Here is a 27881-nt window from a genome sequence, read left to right as displayed (position 1 = left end):
CCCCTCCCCTCTCTCTTCAGCAGCCGCCCCCCCGGCTCCACGGCTTCTGCCTCTCCCTTCCGGTGCCTTCTCTCCCTTCCGGTGCTGCCAGAGTCCGGATCCCCTCTTTCGGGGCGCCTCGCCCCTCAGGCCACGCCCCCCAGCCCGGGGACTTGAGGGAAGCGCCCCAGAAGCGGCTGCACCGGAGGGGAGGGCGGTGGAGGGTGGGGGCGTGTCCTCCTTGGTCCTGGGCGTCGATTGGCCCGGCCTCAGGGAGGGGGCGGGACCGCTGCCTGGGTCTCGAGATCCTGAGTCTTCGCGGGGCATTCCTCTCAGCTCCTTCTCCAGCCCCGGACCTGGTGACTGCGACGCAAGAGTAGCTACTCTGGTTCGGGCAGCATGTCTGACAAGCGGCCAGCAGCGGACGCCCAAGCTCGGCGGCTCCCCGACTCCTTCAAGGGTGAGCCCCGTGCCCCTGACGAGGCCCTTGGGGTCTCCCGCCCACCCCTTAACCCTCCCCTCGGAAACTAGCCCCAGCCCAGAGGTTCCAGGACTGTGTCCAATGTTTCTTAGACAAGCGACCGCTGCCCAAAGCCGCGGTTTCCCCACTTGTGCGCTGAGGATGACGAGCCCTGCTTCTCGGGCTGGGAGTTAGGTTTAGGAATGTTAAGGTGCAGAGTGCACACCCGGTGCTCGGCACTGAGTGGAAGCGCCAACAGAGGGCGCGTCTCCGATGTTCATAGCCAGAGCAGGGGCTTGCGTTATCCAGCGGCTGCCAGATGCCAGGCCCTGTGCCAGCGCTTTCTGCTCATTATCTCGTGGCACGCACGCGGATGTGGAAATGCAAGAGAGACTGGAGGCCAGCGAGTGATGCAGCCGCGATCCAAAGGCGCACGCCACACCCAGGGCCTGCTTTTCCCTTCCCTCTTCCTCGGAGGCCAGCTCCACCACCCCGCCTTCGCCCACCCCGAGTGAGCCTCCCTCCGCCTGAACTGGAAAGAATTCCTGCTCCCCACCCTGGCCAATTTCCTATTAGCCGCAAGACAGACCTGTATGGTTTCTCCACAAGTGCCTGACATATTTGCAGAAAAAAGAAGAAAGTCTCTGTTTGGCATTCTTCCCATATCTCTTAGCAGCTTCACTTTCTGCCCCCTTTACTTCCTTTGTCCTAGGAACCTCGCCTTCAGGGCTTTTGTTCCTCACAAAGCACAAGTTCCCTACCCTATCAGGGCCTTCCCGATCTTGAAGGCAGAAATCGTGTGAGTGGCTCAGTGTGTTCCCATGTGAAGGAACTAGTACCCTTGAGAGGGGTATCACCTTGAACCTTTATGGCTAACTCCTTGGGGAGGAGGGAGGGTTTCATAAAGAGAGGCAGTAAACCCCTCTGGGTACCGGTTCCTCCCAGAGGCGCTTAGAGGTCCAAAGGAATTATTTCTAAGGATGGAATTTCAGATGGAATGATATAGTGAAAGAAATTTAAAGGACTGGGTGGGCTTTTACAGCACCGCACAAAGAACACTGTGCTGGCCGCATCTATTCTGATTATTTTGTAATTCCAGCCTTGTCCACTGATCCTGTCTTTCCCAGTTTCCCTTCACCAGCAATCTTTGTCTTTAGTTCCTTCAGGAACATCAAAGGAATTATAAAAAATCTTAATCCCTCACTTGTCTCTGCTAAGTACATTGGAGAGTTATCTTCCCAAAGCAGGGGAATGTAACAGGGAGGATGTTTTGAAGTCACAAATTTCTAAGGAATGGAGCCCTACTTTAAGTCTGAGTTTGCCCATATAAAAATTGTGCAGTCTGCCTCTTTGATAGTTGTCATTTCCTAGAAAGGGAGGTGGCAGGATCCTTTCCTCTGTGCCCTGACCTGGAGGGAGACTAAAGGGCTATGGGAACAAGGTTAGAAGTTTGGTGAAACTGCAGTGGGAAATCTGCAACCTGTAGTTCTTTTGGAATAAGCATGATCTTTGTACTTAATGTTAGTTGTTTTTCATGGTTACAGACCAACTTTCACTCCCAAGTTCTTTTTCTTGGTTCTACACTTCACTAATTTTTAGACAGAAATCTTTTAAGAATCTGATGAAAGCTATGCACCCTCTCCTCTGAAAATCATACATACAAACACAATTTTGCTTGGTCTATGTCACCTTTTTTCATTTTTCTTTAATTATTTCTTTATTTTGCTTTTTATGGCTGCACCTGTGGTATGTGGAAGTTAATCAGAGCTGCAGCTCTGGTCTATGCCACAGCCACAGCAGTGCAGGATCCAAGCTGCATCTGTGACCTACACTACAGCTCTCAGCACTGCCAGATCCTTTAACACATTGAGCAGGGCCAGGGATTGAACCCGCATCCTCGTGGACACTAATCGGGTTCGTTACTGCTGAGCCACAAGGGGACCTCCCTGTCACCCTTTTTCAAAACGTAAGCCTTAAAGATCTGGTAGGAAATCCATTACTAGAATTTATTAAATAGAATTTATCAAGTGCTTGTCAAATGCCTGAAAGCTTTATAAGCGTTATCTAATGCAATCCTCTAACAGTTCCACAAGGAGGATGTCATTAGCTGACATTTTACAGCGAGGAAACTGAGGTTCAGAGTGGAAAAATCACCCACACCTGTGAACTAGGTTCAACCTTGGGCTGATATTCCAAATCATTTTCCCTATCCTAGAGCTACCTCCAAAGTGCATACCCAAAAGGAGGAACTTGTCAGACATCAGTACTTCACTGAAAATGAGAGACAGCAAAGCCCAAAGGAACTTCGCTTTCATTGAGATCTCTTGGATATGACAGCTCCAGGGGGCTGCTTCTGAGAGAAGCAATGGAATCTAAAAAAAAAAAAAATGCCCAAACTGTCCCTTTATGATTTTCCTGACAGTTAGTCTTAGGAATGTAATAGTGTAATAGGACCAAAGCAAGGGCAGGACTAGTTTTTCTTTTTCTTTTTTTTTTTTTGTCTTTTTGTCTTTTTTAAGGACTAGTTTTTCTTAAAGCCAATGCATTCGATTTGTAATGAAATAATGCAGGTGGATTGCAAAGAAATGTACGATTATAATTAAGAGCCATGTCAACAGAATAAATCTCTTTGGGAGAATGCCTGAAAGTAAGCAGAATCAAGGGACTGATTTGTTTATTTCAGTTGTTACACATGATCCGATTGGGGAGAATTTTGTAACTTATTTAATAATTAATCTGAGTTGAACCGTCAAGGTCATAAATTAACTCAAATGACAGAAAACTAAGTCTACAAAAGTTGGCATTTATATGTTTTTTATAATTAAATAGGCTAAAAAGACAGAGTCGCTGATCACCTGGTCAGCTCTGAAGAAAAAAACTTTAGATGTTGTTAATGTGATAAAGATTGGATTCAAAGTCTGTTTTTTAAGAAGGCGTGGAAAAATGTTTTCCTGAAAACTGTTGTAACTGGAAAAAGGGATCACTTCCCCCTTGTCTACCTGGCATCCTATGTCTACCTCTATCATAATGTTTATGACACAATATTGTCAATTATAATCACCTTTGTTAGACCAGGAGAGCTTTGGAAAGCAGAGAATGTATCCTTCCTCATGTAATAAGCTCAAGGTCAAGTGCATAGTAGGTTTGCAAAAATGTTTGTTGAAATAAAAAGGAGTGACTCAAGCTATTTACATTATTACATTGTTACAGCGTTGGTGAAGACATTTTTGCTGTTTATAATTTATTTTATTCAGTTTGTTATTATCCACACTATTGATTTTAGGGTGTGAACATCATTTCCTCATTACAGATAGCCTGTTTGGGCTTATATTATCAATAAAGGGGTTATAATTGTCATGATAATATATTGTACTTAATAAGGAATCTCCTTCTTTTTATTAAAGGGTGGAAAGAGAGGTCACCGTCAATAGAAAGAAGGAAGTGTGTGTCAGTTCCCTGTTGACACACACATTGTTTCTCCATTCTTTTTGAACCTTCGCCTATATTGTAAGACTAGTAAAGACACCTGTACCCCAAGCATTTAGCCTGATATTTCAGCAGATTCGCCTTGGGGATGGGAGCAATAACCTAACGTGTCTGTCCTAAAATATAAGACAATGAAAGTTACATACCAACCTTGCCTAGTTGTGGATGTGCACTGATGGTAAGATGGTAGAGGATAGCAAAATGAGACTGGAATTTAGAACTTGGAGACCTGAATTGAGACCCCAGCAGCATCCCTTACCACATGGGTCACCTTGGGAAAGTGTCTCAGTCTCCAGAGTCACTTCCTTGTCTAACTATTGAGCATAATCTAACTGAGGTATCAGTCTTCCAAGGTTTGAGTTATCAAATGAGAACATTTATGCAAAGGTACTTATGAAACTTTAAAGTGGAAATTACTAAGATATTATTTAATGAGGAAAACAAAGAATAAAAACAGTTAACAATAACTATTCAGGAAGCCTAGTAATTATTACAGGAAATTAAAATTTATGGACAAAAAGTGATATGAAAGACAGGCCATGGGATATTCTTGTGACTCAGTGGTAATGAACCCAATTAGTGTCTATGAGGATGTGGGTTTGATCCCTGGCCTCACTCAGTGGGTTAAGGAATTGGCTCAGATCTGCTACTGCTGTGGCTGTGGTGTAGGCCAGTAGCTGCAGCTCCAATTGGACCCCCTAACCTGGGAACTTTCATATACCACAGGTGCAGCCCTTTAAAAAAAGAAAAAGAAAAAAAAAAGGCAGGCCAAGAAAGTTTAGGACTCTGACTTATCTCCCCAAAGTGGTCTGTTTCTTCTCCAGAGACAAAGTCCCCAAGCATGTTGTTAGTCTTGATATTTTCTCCATGGTGTGCAGGTCCCAGAAGGCAATTCACTTAACACCAAGTTTATTCCTATCAACTGTGGCAGTAATGATCTTAAGATTCTGACAACAATGATGGCTCTTCTTTACTGAACACCTCCTAAGTGTCAAGCGCTTTCTATATTTTCTCATAGGAGAGAACAACTGTTCTCTTCCCTTATTTTACTAGTGAGAAAGTGTAGTGGTAGAATGAAAATCTGACACCAGAACCCCAAGCTCTTAGCCACTGCTTTGCTACTCAGCCTCAGTTCCTCAGCTGAAGAATTGAGAACCTTATGATCTGGTTTCCTTATGCTTGTTGCCCATTTTTTAATTAAAAGGATGTTACTCTCCAAAGACTTTCATGAAAAAAAAATTAATTATAGATGCTTTTAAGATGTCCAAGTGAAAGAGCTGGAGGGGAAAAAAAAAGAAAGAAGAGGGTTTTGTTATGTTTAATGTATTTCAGGCCTTGTCTAAATTCAATTAACTTAATAACATTGCGAAATTGTTTTTCTCTCCAGTTTTTCTGAACATAAATATTTTTATCTTTCCAAACATGCATCATATTCAGCCCATTCTTCTTCCTTCCTGAATTCTCTAACCTCATGGGTGAGAAGGTCTGATTTTAAAAAGAGAAAAGGGAAGAAGATATTTGGGGGAAGGAGTATGACCACTGCTTTGGGACAGAGGATGATTCTGAACTGTATTCTTTTTTTTTTTTTTTTTAAGTTACGTTGGTTTGTAACATAAGTTTCATGAGTACAACATTTTATTTACACTACAGCATGCTCACCACCGAAAATTGATTAACTGTATTTTGGGATCCTCTATGCAGACGTGTAATTTCCGTGTATCTTATTTAATAGCCTCTTCTTCCCCTCCTCCAAACCTGGCAGAATCACTCAACTCATCAGCAGCTGTTTACTTAACAGATGTTGTTTGAGCACCTGTTATGTACTGGGTATCTTCCATTTTAGCTCACTTACGCTTCACACTAACTCTCTGAAGAGGTACCCTTATTACCCCTCTTTTTAGACGGGCAGACTGAAGCACAGAGAATTAAGACACTTTCCAAAGATCACACAGCCAACAAGTGGCAGAGCCAACCCTGAAGTCATTATGCTACACTACTTTAACAAGACCAAAATCTCATGAGGACGGATATTGGATAAGATCATGACAGTTATGATAAATGATGTTTACAGAAGGTGAAGTGCTATAGATGAGGAGAGGGAGTCCTATTTAAGACACGGGGTTCAAGCTTAAAATATTATTATTATGATACTCTCACCTGTTTTTTCCCTCCCATTTTCTGTTTAGAAACATTTGAATGAAGGGAAGCTACAAAAAAATCCTCAAGATGCTTGGGAAATAAAACATGTATTCTTATTTAATTTCCTTATTCTTTGCAAGCTAAGCATGGCATTCCCCTTATTTCAATTTTTATGGGGAAATCTTTCTCAAAAGGACCTGTGCATTTCCTTTCCTTACTGTCTCATGGTAAACACATTTTAAGTTTTGTAATTCAAGTCACGTTATGCTTCATCAGTATCAGTTCTCTTAGTCTAGTATTTAGAGGTTTGTAATAGGGAGGAAAAGTTACAGTCTTCAGTCATGGTTCTTAACTGGATACCATCTGGTCTACAGCCACTCCAGCCCAGAGAATAATTTCTTCCCCAGTGGTTTAAGGGTAAGGGCATTCGAAGAACAATAAACCATGCCTAATTAGAATAATCATTTGAAAGTTGGGTTATAGTGTGTGCCTGTTTGCTTTCAAAGCCTCTGCCCAAATGAACTGTAAATTGTGGTCTCCAAGTAAATGCCGTAATTTCTTTGGACATATATTTCTTGATACCCCACTGTGTGCTAACCTCTGCCTCTCTCCCTTCTACCTGTTTTAGTTTTTCTCTCTACTCTTCTCCATTTCTCTTATTTTCCTTTCCTTTTATTGTTTCCTTCCCTTCTCTTTCTCCTAAAAGCTCAGTCATGGGAAAAACTTAGTTATAATACAGTGTTGATCAATTGGAGACATTTACATTTGCACATTTTCTCTGCCCTTTTGCCTGTTTCCACCTTGAATTCTTATTTATTAGGTCTTTTGAAAGGGCTCTTTCAAAGCAATTAAAGGGAAGAAAAACTGGGAATCTGGAAACTGTGCCCTTATTTGAAAAGCTGGAAGAAGGATCAGATATACTATTTATGTTGTTCTCCTCCTCAAATTACATAACATAGAACAGGAATGGGTCCTATGGCTTGTGAACCAAATTTGGCCAAGTGCCTGCTTTTGTATGCCCCACAAGCTAAGAAACAGTTTTCATATTTATCCTTTTTTTTTTTTAAGTGTATGAAATTCAGATTTCAGTGCTCATAAATTGTTTTCCTGGAACACAGCCATATTCATTCATGTGTGTGTAGTTTATGACTGCTTTTGAATAGTATTCCATGGTTGTGACAGGCTTTATGGCCTGTGAAGCCTAAAGTGTTTATTCTCTGGCTCTTTACGGGAAAAGTTTGCCAAACTTTGGCAGAGAGTCTCCAGTAAGGAATAGTCATGGCCCAAAAGAGCACTTATATTGCTGAACAGATAAGCTTCTAATTTAAGAAAAACTTGAAAAATGCCAAGACCTTTCATTTTGCCCTACTGTTGCTCCTTAGAACTTGCTGTTAGAAGCAGATAACCTGTTTTTGAGAGCAAGTTCCTAGCCATTCTATCTTTCACCACCCAGGCAACCCTGTTTTTTGGCAACTTACAACATGAAGTATTTCACCTGCATTCTGGGAAAGAGGAAGGAAAAGGGTGTGCTTTAAATATTGGTATTTCAATTGTTTTTTTGGCTCACCTTTTCCTCCTGTGTGTAGTAAAGCATGTGACCCACTCAGGTTTTCAGCTATGGCGTTAAGGTATGTTTCTGACCTTTGCTTGAAGAGGAAATCAGTATCTTTTGAACTTTAGAATGAAGTCCAATAATAAATGGATTTATTACTTCACATGATTTCCAGTGGTGCCAGATTCAATAGACCTTAAAAGACGTCATCTGATGTAGGATCATTAACAATATTATGCCTGTTATCACGAAAAGAATATTTTACTGCTTCTCTGGAAGCCAGCCAGAGTGGTACACTGAAAATTACTGTACAACTTGTTTTGCTTTTGTTTTTTTCATTTGTTTCATGGTTTCGTTTTATTTTCCTTTTTTTCTTATGGCCACACCCACAGCATATGAAAGTTCCCAGGCCAGGGATTGAATCCAAGCCACAGCTACAACCTAAGCCACAGTTGCAGCAGCAAAGGATCCTTTATCCCACTGCACGAGCCAGGGATCAAACCTGCACCTCCGCAGCCACCCGAGCCACTGCAGTCAGATTCTTAACCCACTGCACCACAGTGGGAACTCCTGTTTTGTTCTCTTTCGTCTCTTCCCAGAAAGTGTTTTGCTTTATTACTTTGGGACTCCAAGAGGGATATTTTACACCTACTCTACGGATTGTTGTAAACATGAGAAATAACGTAGCTTGTGGAGTTAGCTTGTGGCTGACACATGTAAGAGACATTCAATAAATGGTTAGTATTAGTATTAATAAAATGTGCCTCCAGAATGAGATAAATTTAAGAATTGTGTAATTTCATCTTTTCAGCAAAATTAGTCTACACAGTAAGGATGCCTCGAAACTTTGCTAAAAATATATTCAAAGCAGCAGAGTTTCTAATTGAGAATACTGGATACAATCGTGGTCCATTATATGGAACAATGGAATATTATTGACGTTTAATAATAAAGAATATTTACAGACATGAACAGATGTCCACAATATAGGGGGGAAAGAAATTTTAAATAATTATGTATACCATTATTTCATTTTTCGCCATCCAGAGATAATGAAGGTATATATCTTTTTTCTTCCTCTATTCATTAAGCTCTAATTTTAATTTTGTAGTGACAATATTTTGCTTTTAAAAAAAGTAGTATTTGTAAAAATTTACTTTACCTAAATTTACACCACTAAAAAGTCACAGAAAGTTGAAACTTACTCTCTATTCTCAGGAAATCTCATCTAGTAAAAGATATGAATGCATAAGAAATTATTAGGCAAAATAAAAAGAAAGTATTAGGCAAAATATGAGCACTCTAAGTTAAAATTGCTCTCAAGATTCAGAGGAAGGAAAAGACACATTTAGCTGGAACGCTGGCTAGGAAGTATTTCATACCCACTCTGCAGGATATTGTGCTAGACAAGGATATAAAAATGAAAACTACCCCTGCTCTCAGGGAGTTTATAGACTAGTATGTTCAGGACACAGAGCTTTGCCTGGAATATGGGAGACTTGGAGCAGTGTTTTTGAAAACCCCAGATGCTGTCAAATAAGTATTTGTGGCCCGTTTGTCGCTTGTTTGGAATTCATTTCACTTTGGAAACATAGACCTGAGCCTGGCAAAGAGCCTTGAGACTGTCTTTTGCTATAAATAGGCACAGCTGGAATTAAGAGGGCTTCCTCTACAAGAATGTCAGATTTCATTTTCAGAACTCCTATCCTGCTTTCCTGGTTTGGATTCTGTCTTGAGGAAGTGCTCCAAACACAGTTTTTTAATAGAGGTTTTTTCGTTTGGTTTGGTTTTGTTTAATTCAGTGGCAAGGGGTCAAAGAGTGAGTTGATCTAAAACATGGATTTTGGAGTGAGCGGACCTGTATTTAAATCCCAAGTCCTCCATTGTGTGAACGTGGGAAAGATGTTGCTTCAGTTACTTCATTTGTACAGTGGAATTAAAAATGCCTAACTTCCCAGGACTTCGTAAGGAGTAAATGTCTTAAGTAATTTAACACAGTGCATAAAGTATAACGAACCATCTAAAAATGGCTGCTGCGATTAGTGTGAGTTTTATGACAGCAGCACTGTGGCCTTGTTTGGAATATTCTCTCAGTGAATATGTCTGTGCCCTTCAAAATGATAAGTTAGAAACCTCCAGAATTAACTTAGCTCACTTTGATTTGAGTATGCATCGGGATGTGACCTCACACTGTGACCCAGGGTCAGAAAGGCTGTGTAACTGAAGGGCTCGTGTGTATTTCCGGTTTTCCATCCTATGGTTTTTAGAGCACTTGACCTGGATGCCAAGATGTGTCCCTCTTTTCTTCTGAGCTCCCAGCCATCACTCTGCTCGTTTCTTGGCCTCCTATTTATTCAAAGCCAGGTCTCACTGCCATCTTTGCCCCTCCTTCTGATCTGAGTAGTAACCCACACCTGGCCTACCTCCTCTCCTCTGGCTACCCTCCCTCATGTTATTGAAACAACCCCTGGGAGTTCCCACTGTGGTGCAGCAGGTTAAGAATCCGACAAAGCAGGGGCTTGGGTAGCTGCAGAGGCACAAGTTTAATCCCTAGTCTAGCGCAGTGGGTTGCAGCGTGTGTCGCAGCTGTGGCTTGGATTCAACCCCTGGCCCAGGAACACTGCAGGTGTGGCCTTAAAAAAAAATAAAATAAAACAACCAGCTCCTGGAAAGACAGCAGACACTCTCTGCGGTTAGGAAAAGTGATCTATCCCTCGGCCTGTTCAGTCGCTCTGTCCCCCACAGAAAAAAACAAACAAGGAGGAAGTCGCCAGATACAGAAAGTGGGAAACACAAACAACTCTGGAAGGGAAGGGAATTTCCCAGGATGATAGTGAAAGGCGAACAGAGGAATCCTCGTGGCCCTGGGAGCAGGAATTGGTCCAGACACAGCTCTGAGATTTGCTCGGAAAGTAAAATTGGTAGACCACCTGAGTCTGCTGAAAGGAGCTGTAGACAACTGATGAAAGGTGTGGGGTTGGATCAAGAAGTACATTGAAAACTAAGCAGAGGGGCGGGGGAAATGAGACATTGACTGTGGGGAAAAAAAAACCAAAGTTGTGCTGAAAAGGATAATGAACTATGCTTCACCATGTGGCTTAGCTCTGAATCACACATTTGCATCATCATGAAATATAAAATGTGACATTGACCTAACCAAAATGATGATGCAATTCAAAGGATGGGTATATTTATGTGATGGAGGGAGGGGTGGAAAGTCAAAAGATAATGCTCAAAACTGAAAAATCCACAGGTAACAAAGCCAGTGTATTATTTAGAACATGGGGTAAATACTACGATTGTCAGCCAGAGGAGCAGTTGCCTTTGCATAGGTGAAATTAGAAGAGGTGAGCAGGGCACTCCCCGCTTTGTACTCACCTTATAGAACTATTTGACTTCTTTTAACTTCATGCAAGTGTAACTGATAAAAAATTAAAACAGAAGAAGCACAACTGCACAGCAACAAAGGCTAAAAAAGGTAAAAGAACAGTATCTAGAAGAGAGAAAAATAGTTTACAAATTTTACGTATTTACTTATAAACGTGTGCGTACATGGAAAAGATTTGGAAGAATATGATCTCTGTACTGATTAATTTTTCCCTTTTTTATACTTTTCTAAATTTTTTTTTCAGTGGAACTTATATTCTTTGTGATCAGACAAAAAGCTGTTTCATGTTATAGAAAAGGGAAACTATTAGACACGTGAGAGGACAACTATATACAAAATTCTTCATTATAGCATTGGAGTTTTTTGGGTTTTCTTGGTTTTTTTTTTTTTTTTTTTTTTTTTAGTATTGTAAAACAACACAATTATCTTGCAGTTACTTGGGTTAGAAGTCCAACATAGGACTCTTTCTAAAAAAAAATGTTTTTCAGGCTCCCACTGTGGCACAGTGACTTAGCGATCCTGGCGTTGTCTCTGAGGCAGCATGGGTTCAATCCCCAGTCCAGTGCAGTGGGTTAAAAAAAATTTTTTTTCATGTTTTAAAGCTTTATTGGAATATGGGCGTTCCCATTGTGGCTCAGTGGAAACAAATTGGACTAGTAACCATGAGGTCGCAGGTTCAATCCCTGTCCTTGCTCAGCGGGTTAAGGCTTCGGCATTGTCATGAGCTGTGGTGTAGGTCGCAGACGCAGCTCGGATCCTGCGTTGCTGGGGTGTAGGTTGGCAGCTGTAGCTCCAATTCAACCCCTAGCATGGGAACCTCCACATGCCATGGGTGAAGCCCGCAAAAGCACACACACACATAAAAAAAGTTTTATTGAAGTACAGTTGATTTACAGTGTTGTGATGATTTCTGGTGCCTAACAAGTGGTTCAGTTATATATACACACACATCCATTCTTTTTCAGCTGCTTTTCCCATCTAGGTTATCACAGAACAATGGGTAGAGTCCCTCGTGCTATACAGCAGGTCCCCGTTGGCCATACGTTCCATATACAATAGCATGCATTTGCCGGTCCCAGACTCCCAGCCCATCCCTCCTCCTATAGCACTGTTTTTTTTTTTGTTTTTGTTTTTGTTTTTGTTTTTGTTTTGTCTTTTTGTCTTTTTGTCTTTTGTCTTTTGTTGTTGTTGTTGCTATTTCTTGGGCCGCTCCCGCGGCATATGGAGGTTCCCAGGCTAGGGGTCGATTCGGAGCTGTAGCCACCGGCCTACGCCAGAGCCACAGCAACGCGGGATCCGAGCCGCGTCTGCAACCTACACCACAGCTCACGGCAACGCCGGATCGTTAACCCACTGAGCAAGGGCAGGGACCGAACCCGCAACCTCATGGTTCCTAGTCGGATTCGTTAACCACTGCGCCACGACGGGAACTCCAGCACTGTTAATAAGAAGAAATCAGAACCAACATGGATGACAAATTGTGCATATATCCAGTGAGATATTTTATAGGTATCATTTTTAAAAAGAAACCTAACGAGCACGTACATGTACATCATATGGTCTTCACCTTTAATTATGCTGCACCCTTGGCTTAAATGTCCTTTTCCTTCCTTCCCCTGTCTTTTCGTTGTGTGTTCCTTAACCATTACATCCTGCAAGAAGCACCACCACTGCCTATGCACCCCAGCCAGCCTTCACCTCCATCCCAGTAGTGTGGTATGTGTTCCCCGATTCTGGGCTTTCAAAATATTCTAAACGTAGCAACAACCACAACAACAACAACAACAACAACAAAAGACAAAAAAAAAAAAAAAGGAGTTCCCGTCGTGATGCTGTGGTTAACAAATCCGACTAGGAACCATGAGGTTGCGGGTTCGGTCCCTGCCCTTGCTCAGTGGGTTAATGATCCGGCGTTGCCGTGAGCTGTGGTGTAGGTTGCAGATGCGGCTCGGATCCCGCGTTGCTGTGGCTCTGGCGTAGGCTGGTGGCTACAGCTCCGATTCAACCCCTAGCCTGGGAACCTCCATATGCCGAGGGAGCGGCCCAAGAAATAGCAACAACAACAAAAGACAAAAAAATATATATATTCTAAACGGACACTGTATCTGTGCTAACTGCCTAGTGTTGTAGGGATCTGTGTATCTTGCCCTCTAAACTTTAACCTTCTTGCTGTTTGGAGTCCAGTCTTACTTTTATCACTTCATTGCATAGTAAATATTAAGTGCTTAATAAATGTTTGCCAGCTGCAGGAGAGAGTCATGTGGAAAATGCTTGTGTCATCATGTTAAGTAGATTAGGGAAAGTAGCATCTGCACTTCAGGAGGATTTGATGGGAAAATACATGTGAAACAGCTAGTGTACTGCCAAGTACAGGTGTCCGGTGAATGTCAAGGATTAGGCTGGTGCGGTTGCCCTAAGAACCATGACGAGAGCTGTGTGCTTTTTGTTTTTGCAGATAGCCCCGGTACAGGCCTGGGACCTTGTGGATGGATTTTGGTGGCTGTATCATTCTTGTTCACTGTTATAACTTTCCCACTGTCAATATGGATGTGCATAAAGGTAAACACTATCTCATTCACATCTGGAAAGAGGGCAACTCCTAAGGCCATGAACCCACTGTGTGCACCCTGCGTATGAGTAAGAGACAGAGAGACCGTACTGGCCTGTGACTCTTTTTCCTTCATCTCTCTTTTGAAAAAATTTCACTCTGTCAGCTATTGTAATAGCATCTGAAGACGTCTTTCCAGCCAACATCCAGTCAGTCCTTCTTCAGGGTTAAAGTGGGGATCACCATCTCAGATTTTCTGGAGTCAGGGGTGCGGAATGGTCCTGCGAGAACAAGTCCTCCAGGGACAGGATGCTGAGGTTTAACTGTTGGCATCCTTGTTTTCCTTGTGACCTTTGCCGGTTTTCCTCGCCTATAAAATGGGAGGAAATAGTAACACCTGCTTTGTAGGGCTGTTACGAGGATTAAATGAATTACTACTTAACACAACATCTGGCATGTGGTTAGTGCTGCCCCCCCCCGCCACCCCCCCCACCATGGCGGTTATTTTTTTCTATAAAGTTATTAATACTTGATAATGACTACCATTTACATATTCCCAAAAGATAAAATATGCTCCAAAAAAATTTTTTTTTGCTTTTTAGGGCTGCACCTGTGGTATATGGAGGTTCCCAGGCTAGGAGTCGAATCAGAGCTGCCACAGCAACGCAGGATCCCAGCCATGTCTGTGACTACACCACAGCTCATGGCAACACCCGATCCTTAACCCACTGAGCAAGGCCAGGGATCAAACCCGCAACCTCACTGTTCCTAGTGGGATCCATTTCCACTGTGCCACAACAGGAACTCCAGATAAGTTACTATTTATAATTTAAGCGACTCAAGCAACAAACTGAGGATTTTAGCTTTTTTCTTTTTCTGTATTGACAACACATGGGTAATTGAGTAATAATGTTAAGAACTGAGAAGTGCAGCGGTAGATTTGCTTCTGTAGACTCTTCTAGGCTTTCCAGATTTTACACAGAGATTATCTGTTGCTTTTATCATCAATAAGAAAAAGTAAATAACTTTTGAGCAGGGGTAATTAAACATTAACCGTGTTACCTGTAGCTATTACTGGATTATAGAGAAAAAAGCCAAAACAGAGGCCTCAAACCTATTTAGAGCAGAAATGTATATTTTAAGAACTATGCATATAAATATTTGTACGCCTCATGTGAAATTACTATTTGTGTTTTTAATCTAGATCATAAAGGAATACGAAAGAGCCATCATCTTTAGACTGGGTCGCATTTTACAAGGAGGAGCCAAAGGACCTGGTCAGTACTATGATTCTGAACTGTTGGCCTGGGGAGTAGGAATCTTTTTATGGCTGTGGTTTCCCTTATGAGGGTCTCTGTTGACTTAGAAGAGAGTTCTCATAGCAGAAGTTGTACAATAGCAGGGCTGCCTGCCAGAAATCACCCTTTCCTTCCCCGCTCTCCCCTCCCCTTCCTATTTAAGTTGATAAGATTATCTCGGGCCAGGAATAGCCCCAGCTATCAAAATTTGAGCGTGAGAATCCCTACTGAAATAAATGCTTCAGTCATTATTTTTGGCAAACTTTGATGAAGCTCCCACTGAGTTTGAGTTCTGGGAATGCAAGAGAGACTAAAACCCAGGCCCTGCCCTCAAGGATCTTAACGGCCTGGTGGTGGGACACCAACAAGGAAACGGTTACAATCCCATGTGATAAGTGTTATGGTCAAGTAGTCACGGAGAGCTGTGCAAACCAGAGAGTGACCACCCCAACTAGTAGGGTGTTTTCTGGAGGTGACACCTTGGCAGGAAAATGTTCCCGGAGGAATCAACAACATGTGAAAAGCAATACAGAGGAGAGCATTGCAGGCTGAAGGAACCGCAGGCCACTGAGCCCAGTGAGAGTGCAGGGCGGGGCGGCTGAAGAGGTGGAGGGGGCGCAGGTCATGCAAGACTTGGTACAGCTTGTTCAGGGGTTTGTATTGTAGGAAAGATTGCTGTGCTTGCAGTTTAAAAATGGATTGTAGGAGAGAAACTAGAAGAAATAGATGACGTGGGGAGCTATTGCATTGCTCAAAGGGAAAACAAATGAGCGACAGTCACAGTGGAGTTAGGAAATGCAATCCACTGCCTTGTGGGGACCATTAGACGTGAGAAGAAGCTTGCCTGGCTTCTGGCTGAACCACTGAGATGAACTGGTTTCTTTCGGTGGATCAGATTGATTCTCCCAGAACTGAGTGGTGGTCTCTCACTGATCTCATGCGTGTTTCGGCTGCAGGTTTGTTTTTTATTCTGCCGTGCACTGACAGCTTCATCAAGGTGGACATGAGAACTATTTCATTTGACATCCCTCCTCAGGAGGTAAGAGTGTCTTTTGCTGTGACTAACTGAGCTCTCACGGGTGAAAGTGCCTGACATTGAGAAGCAGCAGGGCACAGTGGTCGGAGCACAGCTCTGGAGCTCAACTGCCCTCGCTGTTTCCTCGCTATGCGACCTCCAGCACGTTCTTTAACCTCTCCGTGCCTCGGCTTCCTCATCTATAAAATAGAGGTTGTGATAGTGGGACTTACTTTATAGGGTTCTTGTAAGGACTAAATGAGATGCTTAGAACAGAGGCTGATACGCAATAAGTGCTATGAAAGTGCTTGTTGTTATTATCACAAAACCGAGTATAACGTTAATGTAAGTGTGATGTTAGCGTCATCCCTGTTGTCATCATTTTTACTCCCACACTTCTACTCTGTGGGTTTCTGTTACAGTATTCTTCTTAAGGACCTTGATTTCATTCTGGTTAAGTCGGTTAGAAGCCAAAGAATTAGAAACTTCTCATTTGGTATTTTAGATAAGCATATATGTATTACATTATATGGTATATTACATTATATATAACGTATATATATAATAGTGGTTATTTCAGACCTTTTCAAACCACATCACAAATCACACTTGAAACTTACAGCAGAATCCCAGAAAGTAGATGGTTGCAGGGAGACAAAGGAATTCCTCCAGACTGCAGTGGTCAGGCCAGGACTCAGCTCTGGCCCTTCAGATTCCCTGTCCAGTGCTTTCCCCATAGCTGCAGGCTCAGTGCTGTCTCCGTGAGCTCCATCCTGGCCCTTGATGGAGTGACGGCCATCCTGGTACAGCCTGGTATAAAGAGGCGCCACAACCATCGTAGAGTGAGGGCCGAAAAGCATGATGAAGGGAGGGACAGAAGAATACGGTCAATGTTTCCTGGCAGAAACGGTACCAGTTTCCTGGTACTCAGCAGAATGGTAGAGCCTAGCCCCTTTGCCTTCTCTTGTCACAAAATCCAGAAGCCAGTTTAGGAACTTTCCTGCTGATCCTGAGCCAAGTAGTTAGTTAGTAAGGTCAGACTGTTATTCACACATACATGGCGACACCAGGAATCGTTTCACCCACGAGAACAAGACTGAGTGCATGGCTGTATTCTCCACATGGAAGATTGATTCTCAGAGGGAGCCCCTTTCAGGCTAGCTGGGATTTCTGGCACTTTCCTCTGTAAACATGGCAGGCATCTGGCAGGGTCACTATAAGCTTCTGCCTTCCAGCTGCTTTCCACTCTCCTACAAGCTGCTGAGTGCAGAGCGGATTGGAACTTGGCAAGCAGTCCTTTTTCCAATCCCCTGTGAAATTACAGCAAAGGGAGATAAACACTCTGCCTACGATAATCAGTAGACAGAGAGGCGGCTGCTTTAGAAAAGGCTCCGGCTGTGGCAGAGTCACAGTGGCAAGAATTTGTTTTAAACACGATACGTGTTTTCCCATCACATCATGAGAAATAATTAATTTTCTTACAAGATGATAATATACTATAGACCTATTTACAAATCCCCTACTTCTCTTCCAAGTTAGAAGTATTTTTAGGTTGCTAAAAAAAAGGATTACTGCTTGGATGCCTGACAGGACTAAACGTCTATATAATATCATTGTCATTATTACTTTCCATGTACATAGCTCTTTACACTTTCAAAAGGGCTTTCTTTGCAAATATCTTCTTATTTGGTCTCCAAAGGAATTTGCATAGAATTGGGCTGTGTTATTATCCCCATCTTACAAATGAGGAATCTCTAAGCCAAACAGTCTAAAAGCCTTGCTGGAGGTCCCCAAGGGAGGTGTAGACAGAGCTGGAACCAAGGTTGGGATCTCCTAACTCTTCCTCCCCTGCTCTTCATCCATCACTGTGTTCCTAGAACCACGTTTCAATCTGTCTCCTGTTTATCAACTACCTATAATATATTAAGTATTCTGCCAGTGCTAGAGATGTAAAGACAGGCTGCTCTTGAGAAATTGTCTAATGATCATTGTAAAACTATAAATGTAATAAAATTCATTGGGTGAAAAAAAAAAGAAATTCATAGTCTAACAGAAATAATGATGTAAGTTATAATGTTCCCATCATGGAGTTCCCATCGTGGTTCAGTGGTTAACGAATCCGACTAGGAACCCTGAGGTTGCAGGTTCGATCCCTAGCCTTGCTCAAATGGGTTAAGGATCCGGCATTGCCATGAGCTGTGGTGTAAGTCGCAGACGCGGCTTGGATCCAGAGTAGTTGTGGCTCTGGTGTAGGCTGGCGGCTACAGCCTCGATTGGACCCTTAGCCTGGGAACCTCCATATGCCCTGGGAGCAGCCCAAGAAATGGCAAAAAGACCAAAAAAAAAATGTTCCCATCATGGCTCAGTGGTTAACGAACCTGGCTAGTACCCATGAGGGTGCAGGTTCAATCCCCGGCCTCGCTCAGTGAGTCTGCCATCTGGCGTTTTCCTGAGCTGTGGTGCAGGCTGACAGCTGTGGCTCCATCTCCATCCCCTAGCCTGAGAACATCCGTATGCCACGGGTGTGGCCTTAACAAGCAAAAATAAATAAATAAAAATAAAAGCTAAAAAAAGGAAGAAAGGAAGAGGTGGTTGGCAGTTGTCAAATCTTTTCTTCGCTTTGTAGATCCTCACCAAGGACTCAGTGACAATCAGTGTGGACGGCGTGGTCTATTACCGCGTTCAGAACGCCACCCTGGCGGTGGCGAACATCACCAACGCTGACTCCGCCACCCGTCTTTTGGCCCAAACTACCCTGAGGAACGTCCTAGGCACCAAGAACCTTTCTCAGATCCTCTCCGACAGGGAAGAAATTGCACACAACATGCAGGTGAGGCGTTCACCGGTGCTGCGAAGGGTCAGTGCGTGTTTGAGAGCTTCTCGGTGGGTCAAGTTGGGGAATCACTGGCTTTTTTTTTCTTCATAGAAAGGTTTTCCCAAACTTGATGGAAAGGGGTGTTTCACTTAACTCGTGGGTTAACCATTCTCCCATGCAGGCATTGTTTTTTTCTTCCCTCTAGGGTGTGTTTTTTTGCCCCTGGAATTAGTGTTCATCTCTTCCTTGAGCGTAATTGCTCAGAGGCCGTTGCAAGAGAGTGCAGGCGTCACTAAAGCCTTATTCTCTGTGCATCCCATGACTTCCCTTGTAACGCCTGTGCTTTCTAAGCTTGCTCGACTAAGAGATGGTGACTCGAACCTGACTTGTTCAAAAAAGACATAAGGAACTTGACAAATCAAACTCATTATTTGTATAGGCTTCATTATGTGTAAAATCTCTGATGTTGCTTGATACTCAGGCAATAGATAGTATGATTTCGTGCCAGCCATTGTAAAGGGAGGAAATGGAAGCACAAAGAAGGAATACAACTCGCACAAGTCACATCAGCACGGGAGTTTGCTGGCCACCTGTTCCTATGGGTGAAATTTTATTGGAATACAGTCACACCCGTTGACATATTATCCAGGGCTGCTTTTGACCTGTAATGGCTGGATTGGTTGCAACAGGGACAGAAAAGAAGCAATCACTCTCTGACCCTTTTCGAAGCTGACCCACCCGAATTAGCTTAGGAGTAACAGCGTCAGGCTCAGCTCTCGGGCGGCCCAGCCCCCACTTCAGCCCTCCTTCCTCCTTGGATAACTAGTCTCTTGACCACTCTCCACCAGCATTAACCTGCTCCAGATCCCAATGAATACAGCTCCTTTCGGCCTCTGAGCCCCAGGGCTGAACATATCTGACCTGCCCTCTCTCTTCCTAACAGTGTACCCTGGATGATGCCACTGATGACTGGGGAATAAAGGTGGAGCGTGTGGAAATTAAGGACGTGAAGCTGCCAGTGCAGCTCCAGAGAGCCATGGCTGCAGAAGCAGAGGCATCCCGGGAGGCCCGGGCCAAGGTCACTTTTTTTTTTTTTTGTAGTTTATTTGTTATTCCTATTGAGCTTTCTTTTTTTAATGATACAAGGTAAAACCAACTTGTTCAAAAAACAATTGAAATAACTCCAAAGTAGGAAAGATGAAGGCTCTCCCCATCACTTTAAATCCTCTTGCCCCCAGAGACTACCACTCTTAACAGAAGTACTTGCAGATTTTCATCTGAGTTGTATTTGACGAAGTTGTTAGTCCACCGGCGTGTTTGTTTTACAGAAGTAGAGTCAGACAATGTGTATTGTTCCTTGCCTTGCTTTTCTCCACTTAACAACATCTCTGGGGAACATCAGTTCATACCGTAACTGTGTGTTTCTCACACATTGTTCTCTCAGTCCCCTGTGAAGGACACGTTAATAGTTCTGACTTCAAAGCTGATGGGCAATCTCAGCAACTTGCTTATTACTCCTCCCTTCCTTAATTTTTGTCTTCTCTTTCATTCTCACTTTGCTCAGAATCTTCTTCCTTCTTACTATTCCCTCTTCCTCTCTCCCCTCCTTTTTTTTTTTTTTTTTTTTTTTTTTTGTTGTTGTTGTTGTTGTTGTTGTTGTTGTCTGGTTTTTGAGTTTTTTTAAGGGCCATACCTGTGGCATATGGAGGTTCCCAGGCTAGGGGTCGAATTGGAGCTACAGCCCCCAGCCTACGCCAGAGCCACAGCAACTCGGGATCCTTAACCCACTGAGCGAGGCCAGGGATCGAACCCACATCCTCATGGATGCCAGTCAGGTTCATTAACTGCTGAGCCACAAGAATATATTTTTAGCCAGCACCAAATAGAATAGTAGCTCATTTGATATACTGCCTCCAGAATTTTCTACTAACCAGAATTTTTAGATTTTCCTAGTGTGATAATTGATGCTTCTGATGATACTACAGAACCCTCGAGTGCTTTTTCTCAAAGCCATCATATTTTATTTAGAAGATTAACCCATGTTTATGATAATGATATTAAATATACCCTAATATTTTTGAAAATTAGGAATTGCTTTTACCTAGAATTTGCCCTTAACCCAAAGCCCTATTTCCAAACCATATGGAATAATAGAATTTATCATGCATAGTCTATGTAGAATATTGGAGCCTGAAGAGTCCTTGGAGATTATCTTCTAAAGGTGACAAATACCTGGCCCAGATGCTGCCACTCTGCCCTCTTGCTCCCATGCCAGTAATTAACCACAGCACTGTTTTCCCCTGAGCTTTGGCTTGACCTCAGAACCCTGCTGAAGCACTTCAGGTTACAACTCACAACTGCTTGGAATTGGCCCTAAAAAAAAAATGAAACTTATTGGCCATCCTTCTATTTATTTATTTATTTTTATATATAATGACTTTTTTTTTCATTATCGCATCCCCCTATTTAGATGAAAACAGTGAAGCCCACAAACGTTGTGTAATTTCTTCAGAATCTAAAAAACTAGAACTTGCCCTCTGCTCCTCATTGCCTCTTCCAGGACTTTCCAGGATGGCCTGAGCCCCTCGTACAGACATTCTCCCCAGTTAGGAAAGAGAGCTCCTGACGTACCTTTATGATAATAAGATGTGAAGGGCAGTTCCCGTTGTGCTCACAGGTTAAGAACCTGACCTACATAGCGTCCATGAGGATGCGGGTTCGATCCCTGGCCTCGCTCGGTGGGTTAAAGATCTGGCATTGCTGTGGCTGTGGTGTAGGCCAGCAACTATAGCTGTAGTTCAGCCCCTAGCCTGGAAACTTCCATATGCCACAGGTGGAGCTATGGGGGGAGAAAAAATTACCATAAAGGAAGCTGCCCTCACTTGGATGGGCCTGTAGGGTTAATCAGGAAACAGTCTTATGGACACAGGTAGGGACCGTCTTTGAGGTTTGAGTTTACACACAGAATCGCAGTGAGTCTCATCCTTCCATAAAACTCAGTAACCCCCCAACAACCATAAGGCCCTGTATTCAAGTTCTCAGGGTCAATAAAGGCCACAGTTTCTTTAACAAAGGAAAAGGGTGGAAGAGTCTATACATTAAGAGACTTCAAGAGTGAAATTCCTCAAGTGAATTAGCCATCAGGGAATGCAAGTTCAAGTCACAGGCAGATGCCACATTAGGCATCCACCAGTACAGCTTTAAAAAAAGAAAGGGGGAGTTCCCATCGTGGCACAGCAGAGACGAATCTGACCAGGAACCATGAGGTTGCAGGTTCCATCCCTGGCCTCGCTCAGTGGGTTAAGGATCCAGTGATGCCATGAGCTGTGGTGTAGGTCACAGATCGGCTTGGATCTGGCGTTGCTGTGACTGTGGTGTAGGCCAGCAGCTGTAGCTCCAATTTGACCTCTAGCCTGGGAACTTCCATATGCTGTGGGTGCAGCCCTAAAAAGCAAAAATAAAAAAATTTTTAAAAAGAATATAAATGGTGCCACTCAGGAAGACTCAGGTCGTGTGTCTCTAACAGAAGTGCACTTGTTTGTTTACCAAAAGGCATGTTCCCAGCAGCACTTTGTAATTAACCTCCAACTGGAAACCACCCAGATATCTATTGCTGGTTGGTTGGGTAAATAAACACGGTTTATTCATACAAAGGAGTACTGTATAGCAAGGAGAATCCACACATAAGTGCCAAGCATAATTTGAGAGAACAGTCACAAAAGAGGACAGATTGTCCCAAACATGTTATGATACCTTAGCGGAACCTCTTTTTAAAGTTTTTGGACCAACTTCTTTTTTTTTCTTTCTTTTCTTTTCTTTATGATTTTTATTTTTTCCATTAGTTGATTTACAGTGTTTTCTGTCAATTTCTACTGTACAGCAAAGTGACCCAGTCATACGTATATACATATTCTTTTTCTAACATTATCTCTATCATGTTCCATCACAAGTGATTGAATATAGTTCCCTTGCTATACAGTAGGACCTCATTGCTTATCCATTCTTTTTTTTTTCACTTTTTAGGGCTGCATCCATGGCATATGGAAGTTCCCAGGAGAGGGGTCGAATCGCAGCTACAGCTGCCAGCCTACACCACAGCTCACGGCAAGACCAGATCCTTAACCCACTGAGCAAAGCCAGAGATCGAACCCACAACCTCATGGCTCCTAGTTGGATTCATTTCTGCTGCACCACAATGGGAATTCCGCTTATCCATTCTAAATGTAATAGTTTCCCCATTCATCCCACCTCCTCCTCCTCTTCCCCTTTGGCAACCACAAGTCTGTTCTCTGTGTCAGGCCAACTCTTAATGACTGGAAATGTCATGCCTTTTGTGCTTGCAAATTTTTCCTTATTTCCCCTTTCATGACTCAGAAAAACACCTGGCTTTTTGGCTTTCGGGCTCACATCTCTGGCCTCTGTCATCTGTTAATCGAGAGGGTGGAATGTAATGCAGATCAGCTTTCTCTGCCCTTCTCTCCAACCAGGTGCCTTCCCACCCCCACCTGGACTGTAAGAGGAGACAGCAGGACTCACCCCACAGACCTGAAAATACCAGATTTTTTTTTTTTCTTTTCTTTTTATGGCCACACCTACGGCACATGGAAGTTCCCAGGCTAGGGGTCAAATCAGAGCTGCAGCTGCCGGCCTGTGCCACAGCCACAGAAACACTGGACCCGAGCCACATGTGCAACCTGCACCACAGCTCATGGCAATGCCAGAGCCTTAACCCGCTGAGCCACAACCGGAACTCCCAATGAAAATGCCAGCTTTTGACATGATGGTCTGTAAATATGAAGTATTGATTAGCATAGGACTATGGAAGTCAGCCAAAGCCCCAAATACCCATGGGCAGCTTGCGTTGCTTTGTAAGATCCTACCCACAGCATCCGCTTGGCCTATATTTAGACAGAGCCAGGGGTGTTGTGTTCACACCTTTGGCAGCTCACTCAGAGCAAGTTTTCTAGTATCAAAATGTGTGCCCAGCCTGGTGAGTGTGATTTCCAGCCAAGAGATGCTGTATTGATTGGTAGTGGGATGCAAGATCTCTTCCCTATTTTCTGTGACCAGACAAAAAAAAAAAAAAAAGTGCCTAATTGGACATCTGAGATGACATAGAAAAAATCAGAGCCTTGTCATTCTCGTGGCTGAGTTGACTCATGCGTTCTCTCCAACACTTGCCAGTTTCTCTCAGGATGGCTGGCACTGGCCCCTCCTCGTAGCCCGAGTAGGACATAACGGATTGCCTTGGTAAATTAAGGCTTCCATCGTCTTTTTTTTTTTTTTTTTTGCCTTTTGCCTTTTGCCTTTTCTAGGGCCGCTCCCTCGGCATATGGAGATTCCCAGGCTAGGGGTCTAATCGGAGCTGTAGCTGCTGGCCTACGCCAGAGCCACAGCAACTCGGGATCCAAGCCATGTCTGCAGCCTACACCACAGCTCACAGCAACACTGGATCCTTAGCCCACTGAGCGAGGGCAGGGGTCAAGCCCGAAACCTCATGATTCCTAAGTGGGATTCGTTAACCCTGAGCCACGACAGAAACTCCAAGGCTTTCATCTTCTAATTCAGGTCCTATCTTCCACTAAGAATCCCGCTCTCCCTGAACACACTTCCTTGGCAGCTGCAACCCAGAAACCTGGACTCAGCTTCTGTTCCCCGTTCCTCCCATCCAGTCACAGTCCTTCCCCTCCCTCACGCTATTGAATCTCCCTCCTGAACAGTGCCCTGGTCCCTTTCCTTCTCCATCCCACTGCCAGTGACTGGCACTGAATCACTCTGAGGTGTCCTGCCTACAGCTCAGTCTCTTACTGATGCTCAGACATGTGTCGGAGTGTTTTCTCAAACTAGATCTGGTAAGGCTTCCCATCACCTCTAGGATGAAGACCAACACCAGGCCATGCTGCCCTTCCCACCCAGCCCCGCTCCCCGCTCTTCCCACTCAGGCCCTGTGGCATATGGAGGTTTCCAAGGTCAGGGTCCAATCTGAGCTGAAGCCACTGGCCTACGCCACAGCCACACAGGATCCGGGACTCATCTTCGACCAACACCACAGCTCACGGCGGCAACGCCGGAACCTTAACCCACTGAGCAAGGCCAGGGATCGAACCTGTGTCCTCATGGGTTCTGCTCACCACTGAGCCACACCGGGAACTCCAACATCATTCTTTTAAACGTATCCAGTGAAATTTAGATACCTAATGATTTCATCATCTAGTTTATAACATGATCAAAGCATAAGCTCTGTAACAGTTAGGAATTTTTCCTTTGTCCTTTTTCTCCTTGAACTTATATGTCCATTCCACCTCCCCCACAGAATCTTTTCAATATATTTTGTCATGAATTATCTTATCACCCTTCTACAACACATTTGGTACATAAGTTAAAATATTTAAAAATTTTCTCTTACTACAAACAGGCTCTCAATGAAATGAATGAGGAATGAATTCATGGCTTTGTAGATGGCTATTACGTATTGCTAGAATAAGACAAGATTCAGCATCAATTCTACCCTTATTTTTTGTTTTTACAGATATAAGGAGTAAGAAACCTTATTTACATAAATAAGTGAATGGAAATGGAAGGTTTTTTTTTTTTTTTAAGTAACTTTATCCACCTCCTAGCAGTCAGCCTAAATGTATGTGCTAAGAAATCCTATGGCCATCTCTCATATCAAAAAATATTTTCAATGATCTATCAGCTTGCAGTACAATAAGGTCCTCTTTCCTTTCTTTGAAATGCAAGAATTGGAAATCCATCTGACTTGCAAAAGGCTTTGTATCCAGTCTTTGGAGTCATTCGCTTTCTCCACCCCTACACAGTATTTTGAATTGTCCCTTTGTTTGGTGCCCCAGAAAATGGGAGAAAAGCAACAAATAGTAAAAGAGGCACATACCGAGGCAAATCAGTTATAGGAAAAAAAAAAAAAAAAAAACACACACACATATAGAAACTGAGTATCAGGAAATTGATTTCCTTACAACTATTCTGGCCGACTCCCCGGAAGCTTTGTGTACCCCCTGAGCTGGACGTAGCCCAGTTTGAAAACTGCTGCTGGTCTCCCGCCGTTTTCTCCAGTTTGATCTCTCTTTGCCACTGTTCCGTAGGTCATTGCAGCTGAAGGAGAAATGAATGCATCCAGGGCTCTGAAGGAAGCCTCCATGGTCATCACTGAATCTCCCGCCGCCCTTCAGCTCCGGTACCTTCAGACACTGACCACCATTGCTGCCGAGAAAAACTCAACCATTGTCTTCCCTCTGCCCATAGATATGTTGCAAGGCATCATGGGGGCAAGAAAGTGAGCCATGTAGGCTGATGCAGACAGAGATGAGCTCTTCCCTCCTAAGGATGATGTGGGGACCAAACCAGCCTCTAACCCATAAGGAGGGGGTGGGGCGAGAACCTTGACTCCACCCCACCCCACCCACCCCGCCTTCCTCTTTCCATATGTCAAGTGTAATGTTCTTAGAATGTGTAGCGATCCTAGCACCAGATGAAGATTGTTAGCTTGTAAATACTGTGTGAGAGAGAGTGGTGATTTCTGTAAGATAATCTCTTACTCTAAAATATTTAAAAGTTCGTGTTCTTAGGTCATTATGGAATAGGTTAAATCCCTCTTCTTTTGAATTTCGTTGAGTCATTCTGGGCCCTCTAGCAGCAGCCAGGCCAAAAGCAAGAAGGTAAACTATCACCACCACCTGACACCTGGCTGGACAAATGCTTTGGAGAACAGTGACCTCGGGCTACAACCAGCTTCTCTGGGCCACATGTGCCTTACTTCTGGGAAATCTTAGTTAAAGAAATTTTCCTGATATCTGTTAACTTTATGAATTCAAACCATGTTTCAGAATTATCCTTACTTGACAGTAGGCATTTTCTTGCCCATACGGTCAGCACTGGAGAAAATGGTCAAGATAAGGAAAATGATGACCCAACTCCAGAAAGACTTTTAAATCCCTGCTATCGAGGTCCTTTTAAAGTAATACGAGGGTTTTTTTGGGTTTTTTAAAAACTTTTCTGGGCCTCTTTATGAGTAAATGATTCCTCTGTGGTCTTTCAAACCAGCTAAATACTTGTCACAAAAGTGCTTTTTTTCTCACTTTTGCCTACTTTCATATATCAGGTTCTAAATAGTTTTGATTTTTTAAAGTAAAATTTGCTCTAAGTTCTATAAATGATTGTTTATATACCATTTGAATAGCTTAAGGACTAATGCTTTTTAAAAATATATCTTCAGAAAACCATTATATTTTACTGTCTGCATGCTATGAACTCTTGTACGCTGTGAACCGTCTTGGTCACCATTAAGTAGTGTGAGGAATTCACAGACTTTTTTAAAGGACATGCAACATCCAATGAGCTTGGGAAGACACTGTCAAACTTAGTCTATCTATTTAGCTATAGATCTTTTATTTGCCTGGTCTTTTTTTTTTTTTTTAATTCCTATTGTATATGTTGATGCTGAAAAAGGAAGTGGTCCACCCTTCTGAACCACGGCTGCTGCGTCTGTAATAGTAGGAAGCATCCTCTGTTTCACAAATGCCTGTGAAGCTGAGTAACCTGGCATTTTCTTCCTCTTGGTCTGGAAAGCCAGCTGCTGACATTGGTACCACTTCCTCTTTGAAGCTCTGAGTTTACCTGGAGAAGTCTAAGAATAGTGGCTTCCTGACCCAAAGCCACCCTTCTTATCTGTCCTTAGCTGGGTCACGCTATCAACCCCAGCCTATGAGCCTTCCCTCCCCTGCAGCCCATTTCCAAGCTTCTTTTAGAAGGTTCTTTTAGAACCTTGAGTCACCATGGGTCCAGGTGCCCGGCTGAGTTCATTAGATGTCTATGGAGCATTCTGGCTTGGAACTCAAGCTACGTCTATATTTTGAATTTTGAAATAATGATATTTCTCTCTTTTGTGAGGTGACTCACTGCTGAGGACCAGGAATCAACCAGCTCTCCTGGCTAAAAATCTCTTCTCAGACTTAGAGGTTCAGTGCTTTCTGTTCCTTAAGTTGCTCTGTCTCCAGATACCAAACAGCCTTTGCCCTTCTGCCTTGTGGCTTCATAGTCCAAAGGGTTGGAATTCAATCGCTTGGGAGGGAGGAAGCAGAGAAGGAGCTGAGCTCTAGGATGACAGTGTTAGTGCGAGAGAGTGCTTCCCAGGTGGCCTCCCTTTCCAATGCCGTACGTAATAAAGTGTGTGCTTTTACTCAT

At 43.3% G+C, this 27881-nt stretch overlaps 1 protein-coding gene and 1 pseudogene across 1 annotated transcript; both read left to right on the top strand.

Annotated features, from left to right (window-relative positions):
- Window positions 1–359, top strand: part of LOC110259667 — a 41027-nt pseudogene extending 40668 nt beyond the window's left edge.
- Window positions 255–27881, top strand: STOM (stomatin). The gene is made up of 7 exons (XM_021068281.1): window positions 255–439; window positions 13460–13563; window positions 14757–14829; window positions 15807–15889; window positions 18492–18695; window positions 19624–19758; window positions 25784–27881. Exons 1-7 carry the CDS (start codon window positions 379–381, stop codon window positions 25976–25978), a joined length of 855 nt encoding a protein of 284 aa, XP_020923940.1. The 5' UTR covers window positions 255–378; the 3' UTR covers window positions 25979–27881.

Source organism: Sus scrofa, chromosome 1, assembly GCF_000003025.6.
Source record: "Sus scrofa isolate TJ Tabasco breed Duroc chromosome 1, Sscrofa11.1, whole genome shotgun sequence".
Classification (NCBI taxonomy): Eukaryota; Metazoa; Chordata; class Mammalia; order Artiodactyla; family Suidae; genus Sus; species Sus scrofa.
This window is presented reverse-complemented; position numbering and strand designations above follow the sequence as displayed.

Coding starts and splice junctions, on each gene's coding strand:
- STOM (XM_021068281.1), top strand. CDS start 379: ATGTCTGACAAGCGGCCAGCAGCGGACGCCCAAGCTCGGCGGCTCCCC. Junction 14,830..15,806: donor AGGAGGAGCCAAAGGACCTG/GTCAGTACTATG, acceptor TTTCGGCTGCAG/GTTTGTTTTTTATTCTGCCG. Junction 19,759..25,783: donor CCCGGGAGGCCCGGGCCAAG/GTCACTTTTTTT, acceptor ACTGTTCCGTAG/GTCATTGCAGCTGAAGGAGA.